General features: G+C 46.9%; 1 protein-coding gene across 2 annotated transcripts in view; it reads left to right on the top strand.

Moving 5' to 3' along the window:
* Positions 1 to 22,715, top strand: part of GRAMD1B (GRAM domain containing 1B) — a 169,739-nt gene that overhangs the window by 14,223 nt on the left and 132,801 nt on the right. Inside the window, exon 2 of one of the 2 annotated variants that reach the window (XM_045860157.1) lies at positions 616 to 1,388. In XM_045860157.1, coding sequence (XP_045716113.1) covers positions 829 to 1,388 — 560 coding nt within the window. In that variant the 5' untranslated portion in view covers positions 616 to 828. Of the gene's footprint in view, positions 1 to 615; positions 1,389 to 22,715 lie in introns of those variants that run through there. The other variant, XM_045860156.1, reaches the window with a different exon arrangement.

The raw sequence follows: 22,715 nt of genomic DNA, 5'->3' as shown, positions 1-22,715 counted from the left end.
GTCTGTCCTTCCTTGGTATGTCATGTCTGCTGTCTCAGCTTACCCTGCAGAACTGTCCTCTCCTCACAGCTCCTCATTCGGGAAGCAGCCTCCAGAAACCCGTGGTCTTCTGTCAACTACTCATCCCCCTGTGCCCCCACCTGCACTCCAAATAATTCAAAGAAATCACCTTTTTTAGGAGCAGAGAGCCAGTGTGTGAAGTCTCCTGGTTCTCCCTCAGCCCTTTGTCAAGGGCGGCCTTGGAGAGGGACTGAATCCCTTGATTTCTCCCTTCTGCTGGCCTGCCCTCTTCCTTCAGGAAAATCGGGGCGTGAGATTAATGAGCGCTGCCTGGCCGGCTGTCGCTGAGAGAAAGTTTGGTTCGTGATCCTATTTCATTAGGCTGATTGGAGCAGCCTTCACCCGGAGGTAGAGTCCCTCTCCAGGGAGTCCATGTACAGTTACACTAGCTGTCACTGCCAGTGCCCGCCCTTTCTGGACAGATGTGACCTCCTCTCACCCCCCTCTTCACCCCCACTCTCCCTCCTTCCTTTATTTTTATCCAGCGCCTCGCTTCCTCTCTCTCTTTCCTTCTCCCACCTCTGCCTCTTCCCCCTGCCCTCTGCCTCCCTGCAGCGCCAAGCCGGGCCCTGCAACCTCGTCTGCCGCACGCAAACCGCTGAGAGTTGGCGGAGCCGCCTCCTGGGGCCCGGGCAGCCGCGGCCGGCTAAGGCGTCGACGCCAGCAGGCGAGCGAGAGCCGCAGAAGAAAAACAAGCGGGCGCGCGCGGGAGCCCCGGGAGGGTGGCCAGCCGGCGGCGGGCAGGCGCGGACGGCGGAGGACCAGCGCATGCAAAAGTTAGACTCTGGCAGCCGCGTGCCCAGCCCCGAAGCTCCGAGCTCGCGGCCCTCGGGAGAGGAACTTGATCTTCCTGCAGCTGGAGTCGCGAGCAGTGCCCTACCTAAGAGGGCGGAAAGCGCCGGGCGAGCGTGCAGCGGGACGCAGCCGGTGGGAGCGCTACAGCGACGAGGACCCATGCCGGCGGCCAACCTGATGGAGAACCTGCAGCTGCCAGCCTTGCAGGTGCCCGGGCCGCAGGGCGCGCCCGAAGGCAGCCCGGTCCGGTCCAGCTCGTCGACCCCCACGCTCCGCCGCCGGCGCTTCAAGATGCACCGCACAAAGAACGTGCTGGAGCAGAGCCTAGAGGCCGGGCTGGCCCGGGACATGCCGGGCGTCTTGGCTCCTGGCAAGGAGTTCCTGCAGCTGCCGGCCATCGAGATCACGCCTTCCAGCGACGAGGACACCCCGTGGTCCAACTGCTCCACACCCAGCGCCTCCCCGCGCCGAAAACGCTTCCTCCTCCGCAAGTGGCTGAGGGTGAGGGAGCGGAAGGAGTGCAGTGAAAGCAGGTACGTCTCTGTTCTGCCCCGGCCCTTCTTTCCAGCCTCCTCCTGTCACCATATCCTTCCCAGCCTTCTCATCTCACCAGATCCCCAGAGCCGTCGGGGCGCCAGGGCACCTAGGCATCAATTCGGGAAGAATGCAGAAGCCCTTCACCCCAGTGCGCTTCAGGCACTGAGGCACCTGATGTAGGGTTAGTGCACTTTAGCTCCTGGCAACCCAGGGCCAGGGGCCAGTGACTTTAATAGAGTAAGTCCATCTAACACATTGTCCAGAGACTTAAGCATTGCATCTCTGATCCTCACAGCAAAATGAATAATAAAAACCATACCATGTGATGTTTATTGCTCCCGTGTCATGTGCCAGTCATTATAGCAAGCACTTCACTGTCTATCTCTAAATTTAATCCTCACAAAAACTTTAAATTAGGCATTAGTATTTCCCCCATTTTACAGGTAGAGATAGTGGAAGTGGAGAGATGTTAAGGGGCTTCACCACTTAGACTTACCTTTCTAAATACTCCATTTCAATTTTTATTATTTTATCTTTGGCAGCACTGGGGTACCTTTTGTGAGTCTGCGTGCCAGCAACTTTTTGGCCTGGGTAAAATGTGACATCTGAGTAATGGGGGGAGTCTGCTTTCCCTGTGCAGAGAATTGATGTGGAAAACCATAGGCAGCTCTACACAGCCTTGGCCAGAAGTGGTGCTGGGGCCAAGGCCAAGGCCATGCATGGCCTTGCGGAGGACCTCATTCACTTATGTTCAGACTCTAGGGCCCAGGCCCTTGACAGCGGATTGTGCCCTTGTGTGGGGTAACTAGCAGTTGGCCACCTTCCCTGAGACTTCTCCCAGTCTGATCCATTTCACTCATTTCAACTCAACAGGTACTTGTTGTATGTTCTTGGGAGCTCAGCCTGCTACCAGCTCATGGTGACTGCTTGGGGGCAGGGGAGACAGGGCTGGGGAGACTGAGGGCAAGTGAAGTTAAGAAGAGAGACGGGAGGAGACTTGGACAAGACACTGATATTAGAGAGATGGAACCACAGAGAGGCAGTCTCGGCGTGCCACGTGGTCCTGACTGCAGGGAAAGACAGGAGAAGAGCTCCTGGAACGCAGAGGCTCCAGCCGTGACAAACACCAGCAGGCAGTGTGAACTCGCAGGAAAAGTGAGAGGGCAGGCGTGCCATCGGGAAAGGGAAACCGTTGGGACAAAGGTGTAAGAACAGGGTAAGCCAAACAAAAGATAAAAAATATGAACAATAAAATGGCAGTAAATGCATATCTATCAACAAATCTAAAAAAAAAAAAAACAAATCTAAAAAACAAAATAAATGAACAAGCAGAACAGAAACAGACTCATAGATACAGAGAACATTTTGATGGTTGCCAGATGGGAAGGGGGGTGGGAGGACTGGGTGAAAAAGGTGAAGGGACTAAGAAGTACAAATTGGCGGTTACAGAATAGTCATGGGGATGTAAAGTACAGCATAAGGGGTGTAGTCAACACTATTCTAATACCTATGTGTGGTGTCAGATGGGTGTGACATTTATTGAAATGATCACTTAGTAAGTGATATAATGTCTAATCACTGGGGTGTACCTGTGAAACCAATATAAATTGTTCATGAACTGTAGTTGAAAAATTAAAAAAATAATACCTACTAAAAAAGAAGAACAGGGTGAGCCTTGTGTTTCTGGGGGACATTGTGGGATCCGCAGGGTCACACAGAGGATGGGTGTCCTGAGCCTCCCAGGGTTTCTCTTTTCCTGGGTACAGGGATAGGTGCAGTTGTCCCTCTGCAGGCGCAGGAGCAGAGCTTTGTTCTGAGGCTTGTGTGGACCTGGGAGAACAATTCTTTTTGTCTGCTACAGTGCATCCTGCTGTCTTGCCACAGTGTAGATGGAAGTGGGGCACTCGTGGTGGGAGCTAATCTTGAACTGAAATAGTTCATTATGGTTTGCGAGCTTTCTCCTCATATGTGAGAGACCCTAAAAGAGACCCTGTTCTGATGTTGAGATTCTGTCATGCAGGCTGAGGACAAAACATGGGGAAAAGAGTCCTGCGTTGCTGGCCAGGGTGGGAGGGGGTGGATTCGGTTAGATTTAAGAAAGACTTTCCTGGTTTTGAGAATAGTCTTAAGAGTTCAGTGAAATCTTCATTTTTGTTGGAGTAGGGAATGTACTCTTAAAATCATGAAGGATTTAAGACAGTTCTTTTAAATGGTCGCTTGTTGCATTGGAAGAATACACACATATATGCATAAAAAGGCAGACTCTGTATTCAAACCCAAGTTTGTCCAATTCAAATCTCTGTTCTTAACACAGTTGTACTGCCTCTGTTGGAATCTACCTGGATTGTGGCTAAAACAAGTCCCCATAATTTTTAGTCCTTGGAAATGGAAGCCTTCTTGGAAAGAAAAGAAGCAATCAAGTGTAGGTGCCCATTGAGATTCTCTGAGAAGGAGACAGCATTTAGAGGCATTTGAGTACAAAGTATTGTTCTTAAAGCCAGGAGACTTAGATTTACATTTTAGTTCTATCATTTATTAGCTATGGAGTCTTGGACCCCTCGCCTGAACTCTGTGTCTCACCTTCTCCACTTGTGGAAGGGATATTTGCGAGCTAATGGGAGGTCTTGAGAGTAATACATGTGAAAATGCTTTGTAACTTACTCTTCCTGTGCATTGCCATGATTCTGTGAGTGTCTCACATGGAGTGGGTGTGTGCTTGAGAGCAGGAAGTTACACACTCACTGTGGCCTGGAGTCACACCTGGGACTGCTCACACACGACAGGATTGAGGAACGATGATCAGAAAGTGACTCTGCTATGGATGGGATTAGGGGGCATCAAGCACACTGGGCCCAGCGTGACAATTTCACATTTGCCACCCCAGTCTATGTCTCCGCATGCACAGAAAAGCACCCAGAAAAGCACTGATAGGCCCGCCATGCATTCTCTCTGACATGGTAGAAGGCAGGGGCCAGGAGTACGTGTGCATTTTAACTGCTAAACTGAAAATACAAAGAGGAACTGAGACCCCTTTCTTCTCCTTCTTAGCCCTGGGAAGGAAGGAGTGGAGAAAATGGTCATGTATTGGCATGGTTTGGGGTGTAAGGACCAGGGGTTTAGCACACAAATATTCCATTCTTGCCTGGCTCATCTTTGTATCTTCATGTCAGGCATTATGCTTGGCCTTTCGTATGATCCAAAGATTTTTGCTGATGAATAAAGTAATAATGAGCGAGTAAATTATTCCTTTTTCTATACTGTTTGGAATGGAATTCTCTTTAGTCATGAGTCAGGGAAAATTTCCTTGAGGAGAAAAAAAAATGAGGATTTTTTTTCTTTATTGAGATATAATTTACACACCATGCAATTCACTCATTTTTACAGTATGCAATTCAATATTTTCTAATCAGATTCACAAATATGTGCAACTATCACCATGGTAAATTTTAGAACATTTTCCTAATCTCAGAGACAAAGCTTTACCCTTTATATATTACCCTTAATCCCCCTATTCCTCATCCCTCCAGCCCTAGGCAACCTGGAATCTACTTTCTGTGGAAGTGGAATTTTGAATGGGGACCAAATGTGTGTTGGTGACAGCAGTTTGGATATGATAGTTTCAAGATGGGGATGGGTGACCAAGTGTAGTCTTGATGAGGGATGTGGAAAAAAGAGGATGGGGAGGCGATGGGCTGACAAACTATGATTTATACAGAAGAGATTGAATTTCAGTTAATCAGTCAGCGAACAAAGACATACTGAGAGTCTACAAATAGGGTGCTGTGCACACAAAAAGGATTCGGCCCAGTGCGGAACCATTGTATGTTCTGGAACCTGGGAGATACCTAATCTGAGCTCTTTCTTGCTGTTCAGTGTGAACAGGATGGTGAGGTGGAGGCCAGAGCCTTGCATAATGTCCTAGTGGTCCAGCTGGGATTTGTGCGAGGCAGCATTTGACCTAAGATGGCTCTGGTTTGCTTTGTGGGCCCTGGTGCCTGCTGAGCTCTCTGCATGATGCAGTCGAAGTTGGTGAGGCAAGCTCTAAGAATGCATCCTGCATGTCTCCCAAAGTCCCACGGCCATAATTGCTTGTGAGGATTGTTCAAAACCCAAAGTGAGGATCAGAGCTCCTCTCTGACCTGCTGGATGATGGCAAGGTCAGCAATTAGATGGAGCTGCATCTTCCAGGATGTCATCCTGTCATTCTCTGGAGAGGAAGGGGGAGCTGACCAGGGCCAGGCAAGTAGGTGCAGATGGCTAACTGCAGCACAGAAGCTCTTCTCTGCCTCTCACTACCTAGGCCGCCCTCATTGGTGTTGCCATTTACACCATCTTTCCCTCAACTGTTCTGCCCTTCTTCTGTCTGACATACCTGCCTGTGGTGACTGCTCACAGTCCAGCATGCTGACAGAGAGAGAGTCTAGTTGGCCTGGAGCCTCAGGATTTTGCTTAGCTGCACTTCTGACCCTGAGTTCTACCTCTCACGGATTCTGTCTGGCCTGGATGACCACATTACCTACGTGATGCCAGCCTAGCTATAACGTGAGTTTGCAGGTGAGGAGTAAACATTCTTGTTATATTTATCTTGATTCTTCATCCCCTTCCTCTTACCTTTAGGGCTTGTCTTGCTTCCGGTTTTAGCTTGGGTTTCTAGGGGGACAGGTGATTCCAATGGTCCACCCCTTAGCTCTGTGTCCACCCTGCAGTGTCTGAGAAGCACAGGGAGTGTCGGAGAGGAAAAGTCTTAACACAAAGCACCGAACAACTGCACAGGAAACCAGCCATGTGTCAGCAGGTTAAGTCATTCATCAGTGCTGCATAAAGTGAAACTAGCAACATGTCCACTAGACCTATAGTTCCTTGAGGGTGGAGACCGTGTCTCACTTTGTGCCAAGTTTTCTGCTATGTGCTTTTAGTACACAGTCACAGCGAATCCTCAAAACAACCCCCAGGTGGGGTTTAGGGCTGAGGATCCTGAAGTTCAGAGGTTAACTTGCTCCTGCTGACCAGAAGTGAGACTTGACCTAGACACTGTACCATTTCCCCAGGGCCTGGAAACACAGGCCCACATGATTTTGATAAGCACACAGGTGGAGGGGGAGGTGCTGAAGGTCAGAAGGCAGAACAAGGTCAGAAGGGTAGGGAGGCTGCTGAGGAGGAGAGTAGAGGGGTCGTGGGTAAGCACAGCCCTGTGTGGGACTGGTGCCACCCAGCCTTGGTGACCTGCTCTGTGAGGCACAGCCGACCTCTGGCTATAAATGTGGCCTCCAGATTTGGGCTGTTGGTGGAAAGTGAGAAGGTAGAGATGGAGCCCTGCGGGCTGATTCACACCGGCAAGCTTCCTCTCTGGCAGCTGGTACCTCGAGAGTCTCCATGGTGGTTACGCACTCAGAGGGTGCCCATTACATGTCAGGCAAGAGACTGGGAGGAACCTGGGGCAGATTAACAGGCAGTGATTCTTCCCTGCTTGGTTACTTACTCCCAGGTATTAGCTGTGCACCAGTTGCTGTGCCCGTCACTGATACTGGTTTCTAGGGCAGCTCTGAAGTTGTCATTGAGGCATCCGAATGACTAAGCTGCTGGAGGGGAGTTTCCTTCCTGTCCCCATGGGTGAGCCCTGGCCTGCCGAGAGCCTGGGCTGGTTGCTGGGTTGCTGTGTGTACAAGAGCTTTGTGGAATCTGAGGGCTTTTCCAGGAGCCTTTGCCCTTTTGTGGTTCCTTCCTCCATAGTCCAGATCAGTGTGTGGCTCTCTGAGGGTCTGTTGTACCTGCTGTGAAGGAAGATGCAGCTTTTAAACGTGTTGGGGAGGAGGGGGTCTGTGCACTCTTGACTTGTGACTTCAGAGCCCGAGGAGTCGTCCTTCCCTTGGGGGAGATGGGACAGCTTCCATCAAGGTGACAGGTGGAAAGCAAATGGGGACCTTCAGGTGGGAGGAGGGAGGCAGGCCAGGGATGCTTTGAGCTGGTGAAGAGACGCTAGGCCATGGCCTCCCAGCCCTAGTGCCACTGTGGGTAGCCACGTGCCACCTCCTGAAGGCAGCCCTGCTATCAGATACTCTCCTCCATTTTCAGACACTTCACATAACACTGTTCAGAGTCCTCAGCAGGAAAGCGTGTTTGTGTCCCAGCTATGACTGGTAGGGGTGGGGAGAAGAGGGGTTGGGAAATCCACGAGTTTCCATTCCAGGCCCTACCCTGAGGCACCGCTTTAGCCTGAGGACACAAGCTTTTTGCTGTATCTTCACTCCACACTCTGACTGGGGTGAGACTGATTGTTACCTCTTGATGTGTAGCCGAGATAAACAGAAAAAAGGGCGAGTCCCCTCTCGGTGGTGCATCTCCCTCCATGATGGCCTGGGACGTGGGCCTCACACCTGAAACCTGGGCCAGTTTCTTTCAGGTCTCTGGAGCTTCCCCATTCTCGCTCAGGTGTCCCTACATCAACACACTGGTATGATGACGCTGTTCCCGACCTGCCCCTCTCACCTGACAGCATGACCCCAGAGGTTCCCAGTCCTATTGCTTCTGCTTAGCAGGTTTAGTCAGGAGAGGAGAGGTCTGAATGAAGGGACCAGAAAACACAAATAACAACCCACTTGGTTTCCCCCTTTCTTTTGCAACTATGGGACCCAAATTTGCCTGGGGTCCTGGTTTAGGGATGGGTAGTATGATAAAGTTTTCAATATTCTCCCAGCAATAAGGAAAATACTGGAAGACAGTGGACAGTTATGTTAGTGACACATTTTTGAGTCTCTCCAAGGGTCTTCCAGCTCATTGCCTTAAAGTGTACTTCTGCATTGTAAAAGTCAATGGATATTGCATGTGTAGTGAAACAGTGAGTTCATACAAACATTTGGGGTAGCAGGGAAGAGGAAAATAAGTCAGTCGTTTTATCATGCTAGCCTGACCATCAGTGTGCATGCTGGGCGCCCTTATCTCCCTGGGTGTGTTCTCACTCCTACCTGCTTCTTAGTTGAAGGCCTTCTTTTCTCTTTCATCCTCTCTTCTCTACCTGGCACCTGTGGAAGGGGAGGGAGAACATAGGTCCGGAGTGAGGACTGGTAAGTCTGTGAAATGAAGGGAAAAATGAATTTCTGAAGCACTGCTTCTGGAGCAGCCATCCCCTGGAGATGCTTCTCCGATGTGGGTTGTCCTCTCACTGGAGAAGAAGTCATATGGCCCCATCCTTGTGGCCTCCATGTCCCACGCTGCTATGTCAGTGCCGGTCTGACCGCTCGGAGCAACCTGCCTTGACTCGAAGGATGTCCGCTTCCTAGCTGGGTCATTACAGTCTGAAGCTCTTTCTGACCTTTTTGCTGATCCTCAGGGCTGGATGGTGTGGAGGAAATACAAGTCACTCTGAACAGGGTGGGGCTTCCCCACAGAGCAGTGAGCCTTTGCTTGGTGATAACAGGTTTTCTCCATCTATGTCTGTGACCAACCACATCCTCCGGACATGTAAAGATGTCATTAAAAAAAACCAAAAGATTCCCAGAAAAGAGGATTGCACCACCTCTCTCAGTTACTTCTTTATGTCTTCAAACCATCCACCTGAGACAGTGCTGTTTAGAATCTAACTGAGACCCGCTGTGGTACACTTCAAATTCACACACTTCAAACTCATTTTCTTTTGCTTTGTCCTTAGTGAAGATGAGAGAATATCTGGTCATTGCCCTTTGAGAATATTCCTCAGTGTTAGTGAGTTGGGCTGTTTCTTCCAGATTCTGAGGGCAGCCCTGACTTTGTACTACCTGCTTGGACCTCCCTGGTCCTCCTGCGTGGGCTGGGCGGCCCTGTTGGATGCCTTGGAGGAATGCCTTGGCAGCCACACATGTCAGAATACAGGGCCAGTCTTCGAGGTGAGCAGAGTAAAAAGTGGGCTGCCCATTCAGACAGTTCTCAGGAATGCGGAGAGGTTCCTGTCCCTCTGGTGACAATTCCATCCTTGAATTGTTTTCCCAAATGCCTCTACTAGTCATCATGCCTTTTGTTTAGCATTCAGAGAGATTAGGCTGGTAACATAGTTACCTCAGGAGAAATAATTCTCATAGTTCTGCAACATTCATCGGGTGCTTCCAGGGAATCAGGTGCTGTGCTGTGTGCTGCGATACAAGAGGAGGAACTCACAGCCTGTGTGGGAGGTCAGCATGCAGAGGTAACTTCAGTAGAATATGGAATTTAGACTAAAGCGGAAAGAAAAACAAGTCTGAGGAAAAGATCTGCTGGGAGGGAGAGGAGAGAGGAGGGTCCTGGGACCTAGATTTCACTGCCACATCTTGCACTTAGCTGTCCTTTGCTAGTAGCTACAGTTCTGGTTCTGCATCTCTCTCAGAAAACCTGGTCTTTGCGGTGGATAGGATTTGTGTGGTCACTTCAACTTTGAGTGAACAGAGCAGCCCAAAACCATGAAGCTGTGCAGTGGCAGAAATGCCTCTAGCGTACAGGTCTCCCACAACCCAACTACACGTTCAGTTTACCCCCCTACCCAGGGAACTCATCTGTGCCCAAGATGGAGCCATATCTTCATCAGTGCAGCCAGAAAACTCAGGCAGGCCTTGTGTGTCTTTGAGGACAGGCAGGTTGATGGTTTTTCCTGGGACAACTACCCAGCACCAGTCCACAGGGCCATCTGCAGCAACAGAGGGTGCAGGCTCTGGGCCCGCTCATCCCTTCTCTGCATGGTCCTGGGCAGGCTGCTTACTCTCTGGGCCTCCTTATCTCTCTCATTTCTTAGGTGGACAGAGTACATTTCTTCTTTGTCTTGTGAGACAAAAGTGGATGGATTTGAAGACTTGTGTCCTTAACATTAGTTAGTAGAAGTGAGATCTTGGGGGGTGGTCTGGGAGGCCTCAGAGTCGACTCCTCTGGTTAGTGTCAGCAGTGTAGTGGTTCATTGTGCCTCTGATTATTTGTAAGATGTCACTCTCCAATCTGGTAGACGAGTTTTTATTGTCTACAGGCTGCTTGTGTCTGTCTTTTTAGTGTTGGTACACTTACAGTTCTAACTCCAAGCTTTTAATTTTTCCTCCTCCACCTCTCCCTCCTTCCCACTTCCTCTCTCTCCTCTCTCCAAATCCACATGCTCTTCTCGGGGTATTTCATCCACTCTCTTGGCTTTGATTATTCCTATGTGATGCCAACTGTCACGTTTATCTCTTTTCTGAGCCTTAGGCTCATACACAGGGCATTTCCACAGGGATGTTCTTCAAAACTCAGCTGGTCCAGTCCCTACCTGAACCTATCATCTGTCCCTCCAACCAGTCTCGCTCCATTCCTTGCATTAAGGATTGGCACCCTTCAGTGTCCTGAGGCTTCCCTGCTTTGGGGGAGCATGCTCTTCAGCCTGTTTCATCTCCACCACTGGTGTACCTCTCTAGGCCATCAACGCCTCTCCGGGGTTATTCAAGCACCCTCATACCTGGCTCAGTGACCACCTTGCAGCTCTTCCCCTTCCTTTTTTGTCTTTGAGAAAGTGATCTCACATGCTCCCAACCAGGGACCTGGCCCACAAACCAGGCCTGTGTCCTGACCAGAAATCGAATCGGTGACCTTTCAGTTTTCCGGACAATGCCCAGTCCACTGAGCCACACCAGTCAGGATGCTTCTCCCCTTTAATTCTGCAGCCTGAGGGTTCTTCATGATCTCATGCCTGCTCTGCCTCCTGCTCTGTGTAGAGCTACACCCAGGACTCTGCCTCCAGACAAACTAACCTTTCAGGGCCTTCTTCTATTTCCAGGTCTTCATAGATGCTGTTCCTTGAATAGAAATCCTCTTTTGGGATACTGACCCAATTTGCCAGCCCCTGTCCTTCTCCTTTGAATCTTAGCTTAGTTATACTTTCCTCTAGGACATGTGTCTGACTCAGGTTATTTATTATATTTGTGTTTCTAAATTGTGATTACTTGGTCATGTTGAATCCTTTACTGGATCATAGGATGGGAGACAGAGCCATTTTATTCAGTGTCTGTTTTATCTATTAATTTTTTAAATTTTTATTTATTGATTTGAGAGAGAGAAACATTGATTTGTTCTTCCAGTTATTTATGTATTCATTTGTCAGTTCTTGTACTTGCCCTGACCAGGGATCAAACCCACAATCTTGGCTTATTGGGATGATGCTGCAACCAACTGAGCTACCTGGTCAGGGCTTCAGTGTTTGTTTTATTTGGTGCCTGATGAACAAATAATCAAACAAATGAAGGACTATAAGGAAATTTGATTATCATGAAATTCTATTAAAAATTATTCTGCAAAGCAAGAAGTCCTGTTGCAGCTGAGTAATTACCACCTCCTATGCCGTTTCTGTAAGTCTGTATTTTCTGTGTTGGTTGGTTTGTGTGTTTTAAGCCTGTTGGTTTCTTTCATGCTTTTTTCTTTGTCTGTGCCTTCCATCAGATTGCAAATGCCCAGAGATCTGAGACTGCTCTTCTGCTAAGGGTGGTCTCTGTTTGAGAGTCGGATTTGGCATAGTTAGATGGAGAGTGGTTGATCTGCCTCAAAACAAGGCCTCAGACTGCAAGGTCACATTGGGAGCAATATTTGGGCTCATGGTCAGCCTGGGCCCAGGTAAAATCTGCAGATAATGGTTAGCCTTTTTCCACCTTTGAAAAACGAGTTACTTGGACACATTGCTGAAAGGGAATTGGTTTATTTTCTGAAATTTGGACATCAGGAGTTGTGTAAGCAGTGTCTTGCACCCTGATTTGAAGAGAGATGGTAATGGGGGAGGAGCTGGGTGCTGACAGTGGCCACTGACTCCTCTCCTATAGGGAGTGGGGCTTCATTTAATCAGTGACGCATTCTGGAATGCAGATGCATTTGTTGCTCTGCCATCTTCCAAGGACCCAGGAGAGGATGGAATTAGCTGGGTCTCTCTCTGCAGGTGTCAGATGCCGGAGCAGTTGTTCTGATGTATGGATTCTTTCCTCCTCCTGGCTCTAGTGGAAGCCAAGAGTCAGAGGGTCACCAAGAGAAATGGCCCTCCTTTATGCTGTGTAATGACAGCCTTGAAGGCGGGCCACAGATGCTAGTAATTGAGGCGCCATAGGCTGTGGAGCCTTGAACTAGGAGCCCAGGGAGGAGGTACAGAAGAAAGAAGGGACCCTGACACTTGTCACTGGGACTTACAGTGGCAGAGAATGGTGTCTGCATGGACACAAATGAGAACAGTGTTGGCAACAGCCATGTATCATAGTCTGTAACCCTCTCAAAGTGATCAACTAGGCCGCAGGCTGCGGGAAGGCTGCACAGAGTGGAATTATTCTTTGTATTTGCCCAGCACTTACCACATTGCCTGACACAATAACCTGCCTAAGGCACGAGAGCCCATTACTTCATTTGTTCCTGCATCCTCTGAGGCAAATGTGATGAGCATGTCCACTTGGTACATGGGAAACTGAAACTCTGAAACACTCCCACATTATGCAGCTAAGTAGTGACATTCTGTCGTGTCACTTTTAATGTAGGCCTTTTTCTATACCGTGCATAATATGTGTGGCATTGCACTGAGGTTGTATGCATGGGCTGACAGTGTGGGTGACTGAAATACACAGGAAATGGAAGGTAAAGCCCAGACACTGTCAGCAGCTGACTCAGCACGCCTTCACTCCTTTCAAGCAGCAGCCCTGTGAAAAGCTGTGAGTGGAATCTACCTCCCCTCGGTCCCTTCCCACTTGGAGGGACACATTCAATGTTCAGGCTGCCACAGTGAGAAGTGTCCACATTCTGCAATTGCTTGCAGCTTAGCTGCTGTGTGCTGGCCCACTGAGCCTGACAGGCTTCTGCTCTTCAAGGATTTCCTGTAGTTTATTTAGTGTCCATTCATTCATTTGCACAACAATAGATTTTTATTATGCATCTATTAAGCAGTCATGTAAATCATCCTAATCCGTGTAAAATTTAAAAGTGTAACAGATGCACCCAAGGAGAGCACGAACTGATGGTTCCGTTTGGGGTACTGGCAGTTGGCCAGATCTGGTTGTGAAGGCTGCCTTCTCTAGCAGAAGGTGGTCCTTAGTAACTAGTCCATTTATTCCACAGAATAGACAAGGATGGCCATACTCTACTGTCTGGGGAATCCCAACCATGGCTAGGGATCTCCAGTCCTTTTTGCTTTGCTTTTTTCTTTCTGTTAGATAAAGGACCTTTTTTCTTTCTGTTTGAACTTCCCTTTGGTTTTTCCAGGAAAGGATGGGCAGTGGAAACAACAGCTCATTTTTTTTATCAGCACCATTAATGTAAAGGATTCAAAAGTTACGCACTTTCAGGTTATTATCTGTATGTATTTCTGACTTTATGTCTCAGAGCCATGGAGAACCTAGAGTCCTGAAGCACCTGCCCCTTTTGCCTACTAGGTTAAGGCTCCTTTGGGTGACAGGTGCTGTTGGGAAATAATTCACTTTCACTGTCTTAATCAGCTCAGTAGTATCCTTAGAGTATGAGTAGGAGATAATTGGCATGCAGAGAACTCTGAACAGTCATTCAGTTTAATTGCATAGGTAGCTAAGGAGATGAATGAATAAGTGAATAAATGAATGAATGTATGAATCATTGGAAATAAATGTACATTTAATATATATAAAAATTACACATGTGTGTGTGCATATTTTCAACCCCAGGGCAGCTAAGTTGCTCTTTGGCCATGGGATGATGACTCAACTACTATCAGCAATAAATTTTCATTTGGCTGTTGAATATGATACTTGTCTTCATGTCAACAGTTGGGTTAGATCCATCTACTCCAGGGAGACTCAGAGACTTGGTCTGCCCTCTTCTAGGTGAGGACAGGATGGCTCAGCTAGGGCTGAGTGATGGCATATCTGAAGGCACAGGTGGCTACCATTGTGAATTTGAGAATGATTCAGAACAGCTGAGAGTCCAGTGTGTTTCTGCTTCTTCCAGGGTTATCTTTGAAACATACCATTGATAACAGCCTGGGCTGACACTGGTCCTCACAGGCAGGGGACTTCCCAGTGGCTACGGTGACTTTTATCCGGCAGCAATTTGCAGGCCATTTTCATGGAGTAAAATCCCAGCCTGGAGCAAACCCCCTGCCCGGGGCTGCTCTGCAGGATCAGTTCCCTCCTGCACAGAGCAGGGAACATGAGGATACCTACTGTGTGGGCTGGACTGAAGATGAGATCATGATGAGGCGTCTCTCAAGGTGCCTGTGTACAGACGGTTCTCACTGTGGGTTGACTTCCTTTTGCTGCCCGCCCCCCGCCCCCCCTGGGCCTATTTAGGGAAAGAGGTGTTTTCATACTGGTGTCCTTTCGGGCCCATTTATCAGGGCTGAAGAGCCGGCACTGGGGCTGCGGTTTGTCACTGTGGCACCTTTGCTGAGTCATTTGGTGTTGACAGGCCAGGGAAAAATAGTGGTCCAGAGGGTGGTTAGGGTTATCTGTCATCAGCTAAGGCGGCCTGTACTGTCATGTAGGATTTCCTGGTGGCCTCTGGAACCTGACCCCTTTCTGGTAAGGAGACCAGTAACCAGCTGTGCGGGTGGCGTCTGTATCTGAACTTCCCATTATCTGGCTTCATGAAGCTTTCATTTCAGCCTTCTCAGTAGGGTCTGTCAGGCCTCGTGAAGGAATCCGAGTGAATGGAGGGCAGGCTTGCCTGCCGAGTTTAGGTGCGTGGCATTCTGTGGTACCAGGTGTAATTAAGAGAGAAGATTCAGGGTGAGAACTTGTAGAAAAATGAGAAGCTCTGGCCAGGCTGCTCAGCTGGTTGGAATGTGATCCCGATATGCCACCATTGTGGATTCGATCCCCAGTCAGGGAACATACAGGAATCAGCCAATGAATGCATAAATAGGTGGAACAACAAATCAAAGTTTTCCTTTCTGTCTCTCAAATCAATAAATAAAATTTTTTTAAAAAGAAAAATGAGAAGAACTTGTAAAAAGAGTGCAGGTAAGATTTAAAGACGGTCTTTACAAGAGACAAGGCATTTGTGAGGTCAGAATTGGTTGTGTGTGTGCTCTGCAGCGCTCCTGCCATCTGTCTGAGCCTGTGTTTGTGGAACGAGATTCCAGCAGTTCTCATATTTTGAGAACTACTTTAACTCATAATAGATGAACATTTTGTGAGCACCTAGTCTTATGTTAGAGTATTATGATCTGTTTTATCCCCACCAACATCAACAATAAACATCATTTGAATATGTAATGTGTAAGAACCACATTTACTATTTAGGAGAGTAGGAAAGCAAACATTTAAATTCATTTTGGTCTTAATAGATAGATATATGGAATAAAAGCAGAAGATATTTGATTAAACTGTAAGTTATTGTTCCCTTATGACTATGCAGAGATGCATTAGGATGAACTGAAATCAAACAGAATTCACTAGAATCTCCCTCTGAGTTCCTTCCAAATTAAAAATGCACAGGGACTGGCTGATTTTATCCATTCACATCCAATCAGTCATTCATTTATAGCATTTGTTACGCAAATGAAAGTGCTAACCACTTACCATAGCCCACTGGGTTGAAATTTCAGACTGATTCATTTAAAATTCAACTCCTAGTGCCTTGGCTGGTGTGGCTCAGTGGACTGAGTGCCAGCCTGTGAACCAGAAAGTTGCCAGTTTGATTCCCAGTCATGGCATATGCCTGTGTTGTGGGCTATGTCCCTGGTTGGGGATGTGTGCGTGGCAACGCATTGATGTTTGTCTCACACATCCAATGTGTCTCTCCCTCTCATTCTCCCTCCCTTCCCCTCTCTCTAGAAATGAATAAATAAAATCTTTAAAAATATTCAACTCCTAGGGGGCAGGTACAGGGGGGATAAATGGTAATGGAAAAATACAGTAAAAATTTTTTAAAAATAAAATAAAATTCAACTCTTATGAGAGGTGAAAACTATAGTTAGGTCAGGTATTAAGCCTTGGTAGGGCTTAGCCCAAATGACTCCATTTTGGGTCTATTGTTTCTTTTTAACAAGAACATCCTAGATTTTTTTCCTCTTTTCCCATCACCTGCAGTCAGTCCCCTCCTAAATCTCTCCATCGTATTCTGCTCCCTTAGCCCAAGCCTTCATCCTGTGCACTCTGTTGAGAAGGAGAGTCATTTCAAATGGTATAGAAATGCCTGAAAGAATTGGGGCAGGAATAAAGGCCCTTAAGCCATCTTGGGTGACCTTGGATAAGAGAATGGTTTGTATCAAGCAGTAGAGATGGAAGCTTGATTGCAGGGAGTGAAGAGGGAGTTGAGAGGAAGTAGACACAGCTAGGGGAGAATGGAAGGAAAGCAAAAGGGACAGATGAATTCAGTACTTGAATATGATGAAATCAAAAGTAGTCTGAGCCCATTTTGTGTATTTTTCCTCTTGGGGCAACTGGGCACAAAAATGCCAAGGTATGTCATCCAAATGAGCTCAGGAGTGGAACCTGCCCATTGCAGTTTCATTTATTACCCTCTGACTAAAATCTCCCTGAGGAGACAATGGCCACAGGGAAGAGTGTGAAGCAGATTGCTTTTTGAGATCTAAAGGACCCTAGATAAAGAAACAGTGAAGGACCAGGGTTGTTTCCTGCTCCTCATGACCCCCTACCCCTTCACTGCTCAAATGTGAGCAATGAACAGAAGAGACTGAGAACAGGAGAATTTTGAGTGATAAGAACACATAGGGTATATATGTGTATATATGTATATATATATGTATATATGTATATATATGTATATATAGTGTTAATTCTACAGATGGGCAATTACAAATAGAAGCAGAGCTTCTTGTGGGACCAGACCTTTGTATTCCTGTAACGTTTCTCTATAGAGTTGTGTTCCACACTACAGAATGGAGTTTGAATAAATTCCAGAGAGATAAATATTATTTTCCTCAAAAACTTTTAAATGAGATAGTATGGTGTGGCTCAGTGGGTTGGGCATTATCCTGCAAACCAAAATGTCACCAGTTTGATTTCTAGTCAGGGCACGTGCCTGGGTTGTAGGCCAGGTCCCTGGTTAGGGGCATGTATGAGAGGCAACTGGCTGATGTTTCTTTTGCACATAGATGTCTCTCTCCCTCTCTTTCTCCCTCCTTTCCCCTTTCTCTAAATAGATAAAGACTTTAAATGAGTTAGAACATGATAAATACATACAGTAGGCACGCAGTACACATCAGTTTTCCCTTCTTCTATGTTACAAATCTTTTAGTTGTTTATAATTAATTATTTTTAGACTTCAAGCCCATTTCTAAACACACAGTAAGATTCTTGAGGGCAGGCCTAGGTCTGAGGGTACTTTGTGTCTGCTGCCTGATTGCTTTTACCTAGCCTATCCAAAGCTTTCTCACCTTTGCTCTGCTTACGGGCTGCTGTTCACGTTATTCCTTGAATATATTTTGAACAAGTGAACAAATGATGATCCCCTTTGAGTATCATTAGGATCATTTTTATGCCCTTGTCTATGGGGGTGGGTCCCAGAGCCGAACTGGAAGAGGCTTAACTGGATATTGGGCAAGAGAGTGATTGTGTGTGTGTGTTTTGTTAATATTCTGAAACCAAAAACAAACGATCTGTGGATCTTTCAACTTCTGTTCTTTATTATTGTTCGGTACTCTGAATCATCCAGTACCTCTTGCCTTTCTGCTAATGAAAAGTGACTGCGAGTGGGATATACCTTGGCAGGAAGTTGTCAAGGTGCTTGGCAGAGAACACACGGCCTTTCATCCTGTGTGGGAAACGGCAGGAAGGGAACTGATCACACTGCTGACCCGGTGTCCTGTTTCTTCCAGGCCCTGGAGCAGCTTTCTGAGACTTGGTAAATGACCAAAGTTCTTGGTTTGGACTGTTTTTATTTCTTCTGGAAAGTGGGAAAAAATGCATACACAGGAGGTACAGTTTTACCATAAACCAATTTTTTGTGGGCCTAATGTTGATGAAGTTGGGTGGGGGATGGGGACAGGAAGGAGGTAGGGAAGGGGGAGGTGGGGAAGCTGAAAAGGCTCTTTCTGGGGCATGCAGAGCTCACAGACTTCCTACACTTACTTCCATGACCAGGACCCCAGAGCACCTGCATTGCTCTCTGCAGCTGGCCACTCTCCTGAGTCCAGCCTGTGACTGAATGGGGTGGTGCTGGCCTCTTAGAAGTCTCTGTAGGCCTGGCTCCAGCTCTAGGAAGTCCTGCCCTCTCCCTGGGCACATTGTTTTGTCTTAGTTGGCTTGCCTATAGCCTTTCACCAGCAGGTTATTGAGACAGCTCGACTCTTTGGCCTAAGTTGTTTTTCTTAGGTGTGGTCAAAAACTTGTTTATTTCTACTGTATCATAAGTGGCCTTGTGACCTTACAGTAAGTGCCATTATTTGCAAACTGTCTCATCTCACATCAGTGCCATTGACTGATTAGGGCAAACTTATCCTTTTTTGTGTCAAGATTTTTGCTGCACTGGACTCTCCAGATGTTCTTGCTTCCTGACCATGAGCTGCCTCCTGCAGGCAGAGAGGAGAGATGGTTTCAGTAGAATGAACATTCAAGCTCTTCCCAGCCCTCCCCTGAATCCAGATCTCACTCTGTCCTATCACTGAGGTCTTTCCTACCACCCACCCCTTTGTAGCTCCAAGTAGAAGAACAAAGATTTCAAGAGCAGGAAACCTGGAATGAAAGTCTCACCCTTTAGCTTTGCTCTTAGACAAGTCATGGTTGTCATCTTTAAAATAGGGATCAGAAGATATATATATACACACACATTCCTTATCTACTTTGTGACTTTGGAAAGATCAGATGGAAGAAAGAATGTTCATGGGCGTACTTTGTAGACTGGAAAGCACTGTTTAAATGTGAAGATCTATTGTTAGAATTAAATACACCACATTCATATGCAGTATCCTGAATACAGTAGATACTGAAGAAAAAAGCAGCCAGTGTTTACAGCAGAGCTACCATTATCACTGCTGGTTGGATTTGCCACAGCCAAAGGGAGCAGAGCTCTGGGTCAGGCAGGAAAAAAAGGAAATCCCTGAATTAGGCCATGAACACATCCGAGGGCAGAGACAGCCAGGCTTCTGTGTGATGTGGGGCTCAGTTGGCCCGAATGGAAGATGCGGTCATGAGGTGGGGTCTGTGGGGTCAGGCAGAAGGGACATTTGAAGCAGAGGGACAATGTGAGTGAAGCCGGGAAGAACAAGTGCACGTGTTTATTTGGGGAGCACAGCTATTCCGTGCACATAGCTGCTGGGGGCTTAGACCATGCTCTCTGCAGAAGAGGTTGAGGAGCTGGGAGGAGGAGCCTGGTTTCATGTTGCAAGGCCTTGTGTGAGGCAAAGATCTTTAGACCGTAACCTGTGACTTTAGAGGAAATGGTCCAAGACTTTTTACCTAAGAAGAGGCATGTTTGGAGCTATTTTAGAAGATGACGTGTGGTTGAGGCCCAGTCATGTCCTGAAGCCACTGGCATGTGCCAGGTGTGACTTTAGTGACGTCATGTCAGCAGCTTGAAACCGACTGTGGTAAGAGTTTTACAGCATGAAATGCAGCATGTGATATAAATCAGTCCCCTCCCTTCCCTCAGCTGGTTAAAATTTATCATCACAGTCAAGGGGCCATTCTAATGGAGTAGGACTTCAATAGCTAGTGCACCTGGGTTGTGTGTTAAAAAATCCTCCAGGCCCCGTCCCAGACCCCATTAATTAGAATCTAGGGCAAGTGAGAGGGTGGGAACCTATTTTTTAAAAAGTTTCCAGGCAATTCTCATGCAGCCAGTCTGGTCCTGGCCTTTGGACCAGAGTAGGGACAGTGGGGAGAGAGAGAAAGGGATGTATATAAAACATGTTTCAGAGTGGGAGCAACAGAACTTAGGGATAGGTTGGAGGCAGGGAGCAGAGAAGAACTTCCCTGTTTGGAGAGCTAAGTAGATGGGTGGTGATGCAGGGGGCTGAGGTGAGGAAGGCAAAGATGAGTTACTTGTAAAAGAGGCTAGAGTGAGCATGGGAAAGGAGTGAGGGGGGTTTTGGACACCTATTTGAGGAGCCTGGGGTGTCAGGGTTTTGGCGATGCCCTGTAAACAGGTGGATTCAAGGTGCTGGTGGTTGGTGGAACAGTTGATGCTGGTAGTGGAGATTAGCGAGTCAACATGTGGGTTGTTGATGTCAATGCATTTGGATGACACTGTTTAGAGATGGTGTGTTGAGAAGAGAAGGGGACTGTGGTCAGAACTCTGGGAACAACTTTTCAGAGGTCAGTAAAAGAAGAAAAGCCAAGAAGAGCTGAAGCAAATGGTAGTTCATCTATATTTATCAAAGTTAATGGTTCCTAGGAAGGAGGGTTTCCTTTAGCAGTTTCCAGAATTTTCAAAAGCCTAACAGAAGCCACATGTGCATTTTTCTGTATTAAGACAACCTAAAACATTAAGTTTGCTTGGCTTGAATTCTGTCAACCAAGTGTGGTGAGGATGTGACTGGATGCTGACCTGAAGTTCTGAGGATGGTTGTGTACCTTTGATTTGAAAACACACACACACACACACACACACACGCCTCTTAGCTAGGGGGTACATTATGTTTCATCTGTTGCCTCTTTGAAAACATAGTTGAGTGGATCTGCACATGTACTGATACGCCAAGGATTTGGAAAAAGTAGCCCAGGAGTTCCAGCCACGATGGAGACCTAGGTAGAAATGCTTTACTTCCTCATACAACCAAAAGGACAACAACCAATTTAAAAACAAAAAAACAACCAGAACTGCCAGACATTCAAACTTCATGGAAGTCCAACAACCAAGGAGTTAAAGAAACATTCACCCAGACTGGTAGGAGGGGCAGAGACAGGCAGCTGAGGCAGAGAGGAAGCACAGCCAAGAGGTGGCTGGTGGACTAGTTGGTCCCACATTCATGGGCCAATAAGCTGGGAAAAACCACTGGGAAGCAAGACAGACCACAAAACCCAGGGTTTCAGAATGGGAAACTGAAGACTCAAAACCTCTACATGTAAAAATCTGTGGGAGTGGTGGCAGTGGGAGAAACTCTCAGGATCATAGGAGAGTCTGTGGGAGAGGCACACAGGGTCCGAGGACATACACAATCCCACCCATCTGCAAATCAGCATCTGAAAGGCCACAATCTGCTTGTGGGAAGTAAGGGAAGTGACAGAAAGTAGGACTACAATAGAGCCAGTGGCATTGCCCCCTCTCTGACCCCTCCCCAACAGACAGCACCACAACACAGCAAAGAGGGTTGCCCCACCCTGGTGAATACCTAAGGTTCTGCCCCTTACAACACAATAGGTGTGCCAAGACAAAGAAATATGGCCCAAATGAAAGAAAAGATCAAAACTCCAGAAAAAGAACTAAGCAATGAGGAGATAGCCAACCTATCTGATGCAGAGTTCAACACACTGGTAATCAGGATGCTCATAGAAATGATTGAACTCAGTCACAAAATGAAGGAAGAAATGAAGGCTATACAAAGTGAAATAAAGGAAAATATACAGGGAACCAAAAGTGAAGGGAAGGAAACAGGGACTCAAAACAAGGATTTGAAACTGAATGAAGAAATAAACATCCAATTGGAACAGAATGAAGAAATAAGAATTCAAAAAATGAGGAGAGGCTGAGAAAGCTCTGGGACAACTTTAAATGCTCCAACATCCAAATCGTAGGAGTGCCAGAAGAAGAGGAAGAGCAAGAAATTGAAAACGTATTTGAACAAATAATGAAGGAAAACTTCCCCAATCTGGCAAATGAAATAGACTTCCAGGAAGTCCAAGAGGGTCAGAGAGTCCCAAAGAAATTGGACCCAAGCAGGAACACACCAAGACACATGATAATTAAATTAAGTTACCCAGGATTACAGATAAGGAAAGAATCTTAAAAGCAGCAAGAGAAAAGGAGAGAGTTACCTACACAGGAGTTCCCATTAGGCTATCTGCTAATTTCTCAAAAGAGACCTTACAGGCAAGGAGGAACTGGAAAGAAATATTTGTAGTCATAAAAGTCAAGGACTTATATTTAAGATTACTCTATCCAGCAAAGCTATCATTTAAAATGGAAGGTCAGATAAAGTGTTTCCCAGATAAGGTCAAGTTAAAGGAGTTCAGCATTACCAAGCCCTTATTATATGAAATGGTAAAGGGACTTCTCTAAGAAATGGAAGATGATCAAAAGTATGAACAGTAAAATGACAACACACTCACAACTATCAACAACTGAACCTAAAAACAAAAGCTAAGCAAATAACTAGAACAGGTACAGAGTCACAGAAATAGAGATCACATGGAGAATTATCAGTGTGGAGGGGGAGGGGAGGAATAGGGGGAAAAGGTACAGAGAATAAGTAGCATAAATGGTAGGTAGAAAATAGACAGGAAGAGATTAAATATAGGGAATGGAGA

This window comes from Phyllostomus hastatus, unplaced genomic scaffold, assembly GCF_019186645.2.
Source record: "Phyllostomus hastatus isolate PE091 unplaced genomic scaffold, TTU_PhHast_1.1 phas_scaffold_193, whole genome shotgun sequence".
Taxonomy (NCBI): domain Eukaryota; kingdom Metazoa; phylum Chordata; class Mammalia; order Chiroptera; family Phyllostomidae; genus Phyllostomus; species Phyllostomus hastatus.
The sequence above is the reverse complement of the archived record's forward strand: the minus strand, read 5'-3'. Positions and strand labels throughout refer to the sequence as shown.